This window comes from Halichoerus grypus, chromosome 8, assembly GCF_964656455.1.
Source record: "Halichoerus grypus chromosome 8, mHalGry1.hap1.1, whole genome shotgun sequence".
NCBI lineage: Eukaryota > Metazoa > Chordata > Mammalia > Carnivora > Phocidae > Halichoerus > Halichoerus grypus.
The window spans coordinates 80,810,174-80,821,714 of NC_135719.1; the positions used below are offsets into that span (position 1 = coordinate 80,810,174).

At 48.8% G+C, this 11,541-nt stretch overlaps 1 protein-coding gene and 1 non-coding gene across 2 annotated transcripts in view; both read left to right on the forward strand.

Moving 5' to 3' along the window:
• ABHD4 (abhydrolase domain containing 4, N-acyl phospholipase B) overlaps positions 1–5,374 on the forward strand; it is an 11,470-nt gene extending 6,096 nt beyond the window's left edge. Inside the window, 3 exon segments of the mRNA XM_078053450.1 lie at positions 424–535; positions 3,465–3,651; positions 3,877–5,374. Coding sequence (XP_077909576.1) covers positions 424–535; positions 3,465–3,651; positions 3,877–3,966 — 389 coding nt within the window. The 3' untranslated portion in view covers positions 3,967–5,374.
• Positions 5,375–9,880: 4,506 nt separating this feature from the next.
• On the forward strand, positions 9,881–9,988 carry LOC118550144 (U6 spliceosomal RNA). The gene has a single exon (XR_004924414.1). It is a non-coding gene; the product is annotated as a U6 spliceosomal RNA (small nuclear RNA).
• Positions 9,989–11,541: the final 1,553 nt, after the last annotated feature.

An 11,541-nucleotide genomic window follows, 5' to 3' on the forward strand; every position in this document is an offset into this window, starting at 1 on the left:
ACACGGGGCCAATCCCACAACCCCGAGATCAGGACTTGAGCTGAAATCTAGAGTCAAAAATCAGACGCCCAGCTGACTGAGCCACCCAGGCACCCCTCAGCCAGGACTCTTACAGGGCTTGAGATCCTTGGAGGAAGAGCTTGGGACTTGACTGAGCTGAAACTAAGTTGGTTCCATTGGACTGTCCAAGTTCTTTGGTAACCGGCTGACTCTCACTTGCAGTCATCTGGGCTTCCCCGACAGCTCACCCACTCTGTCTGCCACTATAAAGTTAGATGTACAGAGCACACAGACCCCTAGAGAAATAACATTTGGTTTAAGTTGTTCAAACATGCACCTGCAGGAGGGGTCTTCCTGCACACCACCACCACCACCCCTGCCCCCCCAGACTGGCCACTCCTGTGTTTTTCTCTCCCCTCCCAGGGCCTGGCCTGGTTCAGCGATTCCGGCCGGACTTCAAGCGCAAGTTTGCAGACTTTTTTGAGGATGATACTATATCTGAGTATATCTACCACTGCAATGCACAGAATCCCAGGTGAGGGCGGCTCCCCGAGCCAGCTTGGAGTGGACGGGTTTGGAGATGAAACTCCAGCTGCTGGAAACACTCCAGAACTGTCCCAGGACCATTCTCTGCTGTATTTCTTCTTGCACAAAGCTCTCATTCACGGGGACTAGCAGGCTCGATTATTTCCAGAGACCTCCCCAGGGAGAGGCACAAAGGGATGGAGAAGATAATAGATTGCTTAAACATGCTGCCCATCTCTAGAGGAAGACTCTTAACTCTTCCTTGGAGATAGGCAGTTAGCCTGGCAGATAGGAGTCTGGAAAACATTTTAAAAGTCAGGAAAAAAAAAAGGCTTCTCCATCCCAGCCTGAAGTTCCCCAAATTTCCTTGCTATTTCCAGTCTGGGATATTATGTGACATTGCTTCGGAGAACCTCTTTGCACATCTTCCTTTACACACACACACACATACACACACACACACGACTATATCTGGAATACCTTCCTACAAATAGAACTGCAGGTGGAAAGAGTATGCATTTTCAAATTTCATTTTGTGCACCTTGAAATACTTACTGTTGGGACAGGAATTCCTTCCACACACTTTTGGACATTTTGGGGTGTCCCCCGAATCTTGAGAAGTTTCTGTCTCTGACTGTTCACACAGCAGGCCCCACAAACCTGCTGATCTGCAGTCTTGGCAGCTGAGAGTCAGGGAGCTAATCTTCCCCTCAGGCAGCGCCCTGTGAGCGGCTGATAGGGGAGGCTGTGTTGGGGGTGTGCTGGTGGCATGCTCTGTGGAAGCCTCACCCAGCCTGCCGTGAGGCATCTGGGGGAAGTCAAGGTCACTGGAGCAGCAACACTGCCGCACCCATTCCAGGCCTGTCCGGGTCGCCCGTGGTGAGCCCAAAGCTGTGAAGACAGTGGGGGGTTGCATTCCAGCAGTGCTGTCTGAGCACCAGCCTCAAACCCAGCCGGCTCTGCGGCCGCGTGGGAACCGTCTCTCCGGCATTCCGCATGAGCTCAGCTAATTGAAGGGCCCCACTTCAGCAGCCGTATTGAGACTCAGCTCAGCAGTCAAATCAGGTAGCCCCCTGCTTCCTGCTCTCGACCCCTCTCTCAGCCCCCACTGGGCTCGGTGCCAGTCTCATACCCACTGGAGGCCCAACCCCAGCTCTCTGCTCAGAACTTTCCCCAGTCCCAGACCTAGTTGTGCGGAATGAATGGCCTCCCGATCTCAGCCTCAGAATGTATAATCGTGCAACTCCTTCGTGTCCCGGGGGAAGCAGAGATGACACCAGTGATCATCAGCCCTCTCCCCACAACGCCATCACTCAATTTTATAACCACCCGAGTGTTTCTGAGTTGTAACCCTGACACGCTCACGGTAACTCTTACCCATCCCTTGGAAAACATGAAATCTGGCCAGGGAAAAATATTTGGGGGTTACCTACTTTGCTTCACCTCATCTTAGGGGCCTTGGACATATTTTCATTTTCCTCCGTGAAAGAATAAAGAAGATATAATTCTCCAGCTTATAGATAAAAAAATTGAAGTGTATTCTGGTTACATGGCTTGCTAAGAAAGCAAACAGGGTTTGAATTCACATCTCTCTGACTCCGGAGCCCATACTTTTCCACCATGCTGCTATGCCTTAGGGAAGAACTCTGTTTCTGGTGGCCTGTGCAGAACTCAGGCTTGCCTTCATCCCAGGGGTACAATATCCAAACAGGCTGGGCCTGGTAGACAGCAGTCTCCCAAACCTCCCCACCTCCTGCCTCCCGCAAAAGCTGCGGAGCAGCCCAGAAGGCCGGCTTTCGTCCCAGCCTTGCAGACCCCTCACACTACTTCTCAGTCAGCTCTACCTAAGGAAATGGCCAGGGAGCAAAGTAGATTAGATGGGCCTTAGTAGATCGGATGGGCCTCAGGTGGTACAGCTCCCCCTGGGTCCTCACATGACCGGTGTTTCATTCCAGAGTCTCGTCAGGAAGCCCTTGGCACTGCTCTCGTATTTGCTCTTCACATGAGCCCCTCTCGCCTCTCCTCCACCCTCAGCAACTAAGCCCCCTCGTCTGTTCACCACCCTTCCATAATTGTTGAGAAATCTGAAGTTAAATAATATGATCAGCGATGTATTTATTAAAAGATTTATTTATTTTAGAGAGAGAGAGAGCATGAGTGGCAAGGGCAGAGGGAGAGGGAAAGGATCTCAAGCAGTCTCCCCACTGAGCATGGAGCCCAATGAAGGGCTCGAGCCCAGGACCCTGAAATCACGACCTGAGCCAAAACCAAGAGTCGGATGCCCAACTGACTGAGCCAGCCAGGCGCCCCTTTATTTATTTATTTATTTATTTAAAGATTTTCTTTATTTATTTGACAGAGAGAGACACAGCGAGAGCAGGAACACAAGCAGGGGGAGTGGGAGAGGGAGAAGCAGGCTTCCCACCAAGCAGGAAGCCCGATGCGGGGCTCGATCCCAGGACCCTTGGGATCATGACCTGAGCCAAGGGCAGACGCTTAATGGCTGAGCCACCCAGGCGCCCCCTATTTATTTATATTTACTAATCGGCTACGTAATGCCTACGTCCCCAAAGTGTGAGAGCGTTGTGAGCGCCAGCAGGGCCGGCACCACCTCTGTCTGAGCCAGATGTCTCCACACTCGGCCCGGGGCACGACATGTGAGTATCTGTTGAGTAAATGTTAACCCATTGCATCTTTGGACAATTGTCAGCGTCAGGTGTTTTCCCAGGTGTGTCCCCAGCTGTCTCCTGTGCTGGGAGGCCTCCGCAGCTTCGGACCTGCCTCCTCCTCTTCCCAGTATTTCATGAGCCGGGTGCGGGGTCCTGAGAGGAATGCACAGGTGACAGGTACCACCGCAGCCTCTGAAGAGCCCAGCACATTGGCACCGGATGCTGCGGGGTTTAGTCCGTGTGCAGCCTCACCATGTTTTGCTCCTTCAGTGGGGAGACGGCCTTCAAAGCCATGATGGAGTCCTTCGGCTGGGCGCGGCGCCCCATGCTGGAGCGGATTCACTTGATTCGCAAAGATGTGCCCATCACCATGATCTACGGGGCCAACACCTGGATAGATACCAGCACAGGAAAGAAAGTAAAGATGCAGCGGCCGGATTCCTACGTCCGAGACATGGTATGTTTGTTGGCCAGCCAAGGAGCAGGACTGAGGTAGAAGTGTGTGGTGAATGCCAGCACGCGGCAAGGACCTCCGGGCATAGGGGAGCCTCGGGGTGGAGAAGGGTGAGCCAAGAGTCAGGTGGAAAGAGGAGCGGCCGGATTCCGATCGTGCAGTGGATTTGAAAGGGTTGACTCTGTGATACTGTAATTAGGGGGTTCTCCTTTCCTCCTCTCTCCACAGGAGATTGAGGGTGCTTCGCACCACGTCTATGCAGACCAGCCACACATCTTCAATTCTGTGGTGGAGGAGATCTGTGACTCAGTTGACTGAGCTGCTGTCCCTAGAGGAAGAGGAGAAAGCCAGAGAGTCGCTCTCACCTCCCTCTCCGCTTACTTGCCCCTGTGTCCTTTCCTCACCGACTAACATGTGCCAGCCAGGCAGTCTTGGGCTGTCCCCAGGGCAGGACCACAGTGAAAAAGAGCACTCCTGAGCCCACGCAAAGGGTTGGAGGCCGAAGCCGCACTTGAGCACCCCACCCCGGGGAAGAACATAAAGGGTTGCATAGTGCCACCCATTCTCTCCATGCCAAGTGTTACCCAGATGGTGGTTGTGAAGGGATCGCACTGAGCCACGTTCCCTCCCTGTGCCAAAGGGAGGGCGGCCTCTGCCCCTGGGCAAAGGAGAGGCTCCCGGCAGCCTTTCCCAGTTCTGGAGTGTTTGTGGGGGTAGGTTCCAAGCAAAAGCATCCTCCTCCATCACCCCCTAGCCTCCATTCCATGCCAGTTTTGTCCAGAGTCTGGTTGGGAGCTAACTACCAACTAACTACTGACTTCTTAACTACCAAGAGCAGGTCGCGGAGCGCCCTTGACCTGTGGAGTCCCTCCCACGACCTAAGAAGTCCAATCCAAAGCCCTCATTAACGGATGAGGAACAGGCCAGGGCAGGACAGGGCTGGCCCATGGTGATATAGCTCTGCTCCAGGAGAGCTAAGGCTAGAATCCAAGTCTGCTGACACCCAGTGCTCACTGCAGACTCCATTTTGCTAAAGTTCAAGGGAGGCACCATTGCCATGAGGCTGGTCCTGATTACTGGCCGAGGGTAAGCCCATCCCTGTCCCACATTCCAGCCCCACTGTGCAGGGGTGCTGTTGTCCGGCCCTGTATCTCAGCCCTGGCTGCCTAAGCTGGGGACACTCAAGTGCTTCCTTCCCTGCCCCCTCATCCTCCCAATTGGGAGGCCTCTTGGCCTCCCTCTGTGCCTTGGGCCCTGAAGCCCCACCTGTAGGGTAGAGCAAAGGTGGCCCCTGCTGGAGAGATACAGGAAAGGCCCTTCAACCCCAGGGCTGTGTCTGGATTCCCTGTTTCCACTAGCATCCACGGGGTTTTTCTACCCTGCCCATGGTCTGATGGAGAGCCTCAAGCCAGCAGTTCCCTGTCCTCATGAGCCACAGGATGGTTCTCACTGCCTGGCCCTCTATCCCTGCCATCTGTGCCGTGGTCTTCAGCTCCTCCCACCCCCGACCTACCTGTCACTGTCTCCTGGGGGCTGGTCCACGTGCTGCTCTGAGGTTCTGGGCAGAGGGCTGGGCCTGGCCCCAGAACCAGGGCAGCTCCTGTCTGCTCCTTGAGTTTTGTAAAGCCAACCCTTTCACCAGAATAGTATTAACTCCTGGTGCTTTGTACTACTGGTCCAGCTGCCTTGGGCTCCTTTTCTATATTAATAAAGAAATGAGTAAAAACTGCTGGCAATGATGTTTGGTGTTGCTCTGACAAGAGTACTGGGTGGTGCCTGAGTCGGAGAAGGGGGGCCAGAGAGGGACCTGCTTCCACGCCACCCCTCTCCTGTTTAGCCTAGCGTTTGCCCGGTCAGCACAGGCTGTGTCAGCCAAGCCCCAGGTCACAGGAGGAGAATTAGGGAGAACTGGGTGCTCCCCACTGCCCATTAAATTGCCCCATCCTCCAAAGTTCACTCCACATGGGCCTGCATCTGGACTGTTCCTACAGCCTGTTCTACTTCCTTCTCCTCCTCTAGATCTCAGCTCAGATATTCCTTATGCAGGGAGGCCCCCCGCTGACCTCCCACACTAGACTTGGACTCCCCCTTCTGTGTTTCCCTGGTGTACCCAACTCCTTCCTTGTAAGACTTATGAACTTGTCACTTGTTCAGTGTCTGCCTTTCTTCCTAGACCAGAAGCTACTTAAGGACCAGGAGCACCTCTGGGCACCTGGTGAATGTTCAATAAATGTTTGTTTTGATTGAGCCCAGAGAAGTGAGGTATGCCAAGTGCTCAGAAATGTGCTCAAGTCATTACCAACAGTGCCTGTCGTGTGCTGGCCGACTCCAGGCCGGCTCGGAATTCCTCGGCTCCCAACAGCACGTCATCCTACTCTTGTCATGAGGAATGAAGGAATGGGGAAATGAATGGATGAATGGAACTCCTAGGTGTAATTACACATTCCATGACGTGGTGTCTTTGTGACTGAAGATTGCTTGATGACTAACCCCTGCCGTGTGGAGGAGAGGGCAGGTGTTTCGAGCTCACCGTATGCCAAGCACGAGGGCTGCAACAGTGAAGAAGCCTGGTGCCTGCCTTCACGGGACTTCACACTCATCTTGGAGAGACACACACTTAATTACGTGAATCAGTATAAAATTGCACCTGAAAAGGGCCGCACTGTGAGGGTGGGAAGACCTGAGAAGGTGAGGACCCCTGCTGAGCCTGAAGGAAGGGCAGTAGAGGGGGAAGGAGCTTCTATAGAGAGAGCAGAGGCCTGTGAGCAGGGATGATGCTTGAGATGAGGCTGGGGTGGTGGCAAGGGATCCAGGTCCTCCAGCCTCCAGAAGAATGTTGTGCTCACCCTAAAAGCAATGGAAAGAAAGACCTGGAGTGAGGGTCAGGGTGGAGTGGGGAGGGTGACAGAATCTAATTTGTGACTTGAACCGGCCACCCTCGCTGCTCTATGGAACAGATTGGAGGGGGACGGTCCCTGCAGGGGAACTTGAGGCTACTGCAGCGGTCCAAGCCAGAGAGGCTGGTAGCTTGCACATGGCCAGTGGCTAGCAGACGCACAGAGGAGAAAGCTGCAAGAAACGCTTCGGAGACAAAATCAAAAGGACTTGAGGAGAACACTGATGCTATTGAGCAAGTGAGGCGGTAGTCACCAAACCTGCTCAACACAACCTGCACTACGTTTTTTTGTGTTTTTTTTGGTATAGATTCCTGGGCTGTATTCCCCAGAGTTTGACTCGGTGTATCTGGATGGAGTCTAATCATGACATCTGCATTTAAACACGTTCCCTGGGAGATTCTGATGCCTCCTGTCTGCAGGCACTGATCTAAGGGAACCTGTGTCTCTGACACTTGGCCCAGAAGGCCCTATGTGGAGAAGGACGGCCTATGGCCCTGGAAATTCCATTTTTCTGCTCACTCCAGAACCACTTCTCTTTGGGAACCTGCATAACATGCTGATCTAATTTTCTCAAACCCAACACAATGCAGACACATTCCTCAGGACCACATGCAAGAAGAGTCTGAGGAAGGGCCCCCAGAGTACCCTGTTTACACTCCCAGGCCCACACACATGGATGCATGTGTGTGCACACACACACACACCCCACACACATTCCATCTGACTGGGTCATTCCTAACATTCTCAGGGCTGGGACTAAGAAATCACTATGAATATCCCACTAGTCTACACCTTTCCTGGTGGGTTCTAAGGATTTGGGGTAGCAGTTCACCCTATACACTTGGGTTCCTCAAAGGCCTAGCAGTTTGCAAGGAGAGATTCCACAGACAGACACAGAGGACTGGGAGTAACCCAAGACTGGGGAGGTCCTGCACTGTTCAGTGGCTAGCAGGAAATATGCTAAATTTAAGTTCCTTCTTGGGATAGACACCAAAATATGTGAGCTAAAAATGCAGTCTGGTTTCATTGCCAAAAAGATGGTGAAATCTTGATGAATACCTCCCTCGTTCAGACCTATCACACGATCAGCCCATGACCGCAGGTACAGTTCATGACCAGATAGAAAAGACTCCTATCGGCTGATAACAAGCACAAGGTCTAACGAACAGTGAAAAACATCCCTCCTCTCATCATGTGACCTTTCAATTCATACAGAGTCCTCCTTGGATAGGGTCTGGAAGGTCCTTTTTCTCTGGTATCCCTCCCTCCTTGCCTCCCCCACCCAAAGCCCTAGTCTGTCTTGCAGAAGCAAGCCAGACATGAGATTTTGAGTGTCAGAACTGAACCCCATCCGGATGAAATAGCTCAAAACAAACCATCTTTTCTCCTGTGAATGTCGACTGTTTTTCATAGCATAAATTCAGCATTATTATGCTAGAAAAGTCTTTGTCTTTATCCTACTAAATATCACTCTTTGGTATGGTTGAGGAGAAAAGACAATCCCAACCTGACAATTTCACGGGAATAATGCATCCTTAGGTAGAGTATCAGGGAGGATTCACTGACACCAACAGAGGCGCACAGCCCTTCCCCCAACCCAGGAGGACGAGACCCCATTCTCTTAGTTGGTAACTCTCTAAGGGATAGGAGCCCAGACCTGGCCTTGCTAATGATTAAGTTCCTTCCTCAAGTGTATTCTGAGGTCTGAGATAGAGCTTGTTGTAATTTGGCAACTTCGTATTTTAACTGATCCATATGAGAACAAATTATACAAGCGAAAGAAACCTGGGACATCTTGGTTACTGTAGAGGACTCTGAAGGACTTGTGGTTGCAGTGATATTTTCATCTCCCCAATTCAAAGAGTGACTTTGGAAAAGAAAGAGCACGAGGCTGGACACCTGGCAACTAAGATAGTGTCACAGACCAGGATTGGGGGGACCCCTTGTGACTTGTGACAGAAGATTTATGGGCCTCTGATAAATGACAAGGTAATTAACACAAAACCTGGACAGCATGGACCTCTTAAAATTTTGGAGGAAAGGGAAAAGCGTCCAAATAGAACTGGAAAACCATATATTCTAGGTGTGGTTTCCCACATGGGTCTGTGGACTGGAGCTGGTCCATGACGAAGGATTTCAGGTCTACAGTGAAATAACACTTTTTTCAATATTATTAAATTCGGAAATTAAGTCCTTTCTAACCTTCTCAGGATTAAATTATTGTTCTTCTATGAAAAGATGATGATATTCTAAGATTGCTTGGGGATGGAAGGAAATGTCATTTCTTGTTGCCAAACATTAATTTGGGGGATTTCCCCCCCCCGAAATTTTAATTAATTTTAGTAAAATCCTAAAGTCTGGGAAGTGCTATATTATAGAAGACCAGAATGGGAATGGAACTTGAATTTTATCACAAGAAAATAAATAGATTATATGGAGCTCATGACTGGTGGATGACCCTGGAAAGATAACACTGCTCAGAGGAAGTAGATCTAATCACAGTTTTCAACAGTGGGGTATATGTCAAAAAGGAAATCACAAACCTTCCGAAGAAAAGAAGCATTTGGATGCAGATAAAAGAAGAAGCAAACAGGAAATAAAACCTGGTAGGACTACAGAATAGATGTTAAAATACATAGAGGATATGGGTGATGCTTTTTTAATTCAGACCATAAAAGTGATCGAAGGCGGGATACGGCTGCGCCAGAGGTCGAAGCAGCAGGACATCAGCCCCTTCCGTTGGAAGCAGAGCACCTAGTAAATTTTTGCCCCACTAACAATTTCACTTGCTAGAATGTTGAAGGAAGATGGCCAGACATAATTTTTACGGATTTCGAGAAGTCAGATCCTAAAATGTTCCAAAGAAAATTACCTAAGGGGCTCAAAAGGGACAGCGAGTTCTCAAATGTGAAGTTCTAGTAGTTTTCTCCCAAAGGATCCTGCCAAGGAAGGAAGGAGGGCTTCACCAATCAGGAAGCACCTGCACACTCTGTCTTCTGATACGACCAAGCTGGGGGCAGAGATGAAGGTCACATCTCCCTACATTAAAAAATGAACGAAGCAAGTAAAGCAAGGACAGTTCGTATGAAAACATTAAACCAAAATGAAGGTTTTAGTGGACTGGATGCTCAGTTTGAAGCAGTAAAGGATGAAGCTGCCAAAAATAGTAATGTAATGGGAGGTAAATGTGATCTGCATTCGTGGGGAGACTCAATTAGGAAACGTCATTATTCCCCGATCTGAGTGGAGGTTCAGTTCTGAGAACATTTTGCCTTTTTTATGTGAACAAAGCATTTTTACTAGAGAAAAAAAAAAAACTTTTAAAAAACCATCCGGTGCTTGCTTCAGCAGCACGCAGACCCAAATTGGAACAATACAGAGAAGAGTAGCATGGCCCCTGGGCAAGGATGATTATGCAAATTTGTGTAGCATTCCAAATTTTAAAAATAATAATTAATTAATTTAAAACCACCCATAATTATACTACCCAGAAATAACCACATTAACCATTTTGGAATATATATATATATATATATATATATATATATATATATATATGTATTATATATATATGTATGTTTATACATAAATGTGTGTATATATATATATTCATACATAAATGTGTGTATATATATTCCAGATACATAGACACACATATACACACAATTATTATATATAAATATATATTTATCAGGATAAAAGCATACTGACAAAGTGCTTTATGAGATGTTTTCTTAACTTCATTGTTAGAAATCTCTCTCTACATCAATAAATATAGCATATAAGAAATATATCATTTTTGGGCGCCTGGGTGGCTCAGTTGGTTAAGCGACTGCCTTCGGCTCAGGTCATGATCCTGGAGTCCCTGGATCGAGTCCCACATCGGGCTCCCTGCTCGGCAGGGAGTCTGCTTCTCCCTCTGACCCTCCCCCCTCTCATGTGTTCTCTCTCAAATAAATAAATAAAATCTTTAAAAAAAAAAAAAGAAATATATCTTTTTTTTTTAAGATTTTATTTATTTATTTGACACAGAGAGAAGGCGGGGAGAGAGCAAGCATAAGCAGGGGGAGCTGCAGGCAGAGGGAGAAACAGGCTCCCCGTGGAGCAAGGAGCCCCATGTGGGACTCGATCCTAGGACCCCAGGATCACAACCTGAGCCGAAGGCAGGCACCTAACCTACTGAGCCACCCAGGTGCCCAGAAACATATCATTATTTTAATTGTATTCCTTCGTGTAGATTTGTCATAATGCATTGATCCAATTCTCTATTGTTGGATTTTCGAGTTCCTTCTGAATGTTTTTGTATTATGAACAATGTGTTAAGCACCCTGAACATTCATTTTTGCCCGTTTGACCAATGATTTCCTTCCCTAGATGGAAAATTGCAGAATTGAAGGGTATGCAAAGTATTAAGATTTTTGATAAGCCCAAAAATAGTTTACACAATGCAATCAGAAAAGGGAAAGCAACCCAGTGATGAAGGATAGTTGGAAGAAAGGCAGGCATGATTAAGCCCCCCACCGCCTCGCCCTAAGAGGAAACCACCCTTAGAAGGATTTTGCACCACCCTGGAAGGAGCCCTCCACCCTTTCCCACCCGATAGATGATAAATACCTGAATGGATGACAGGTTCATGGATGGAGGGTTAATCAGATTAAAACAGCCCACCAACAAGCCCATAAAAACCCCTAGACTTAGAAACTCTGGTGGTAACTCTCTTGGGTCCCCTCCCTCTTCGGGAGCTTTGTACTGTCACTCAATAAACTTTACTATCGCTCAGTAAACTTTGCTTTGCTGCCCACCACTCTTTGATCTACCTCTTCATTCTTCAAAGTAGCATGACCAAGAACTGTGGGCACTGAAGGAAAAAGTCCTGTAACACTAGCAGAAAAATAGATGTTTTATCTTTTTTTTTTTTTAAGATTTTGTTTCCTTATTTGACAGAGAGAGAGGAAGAGAGGGAGAGAGGGAGAGCACAAACAGAGGGAGCAGCAGG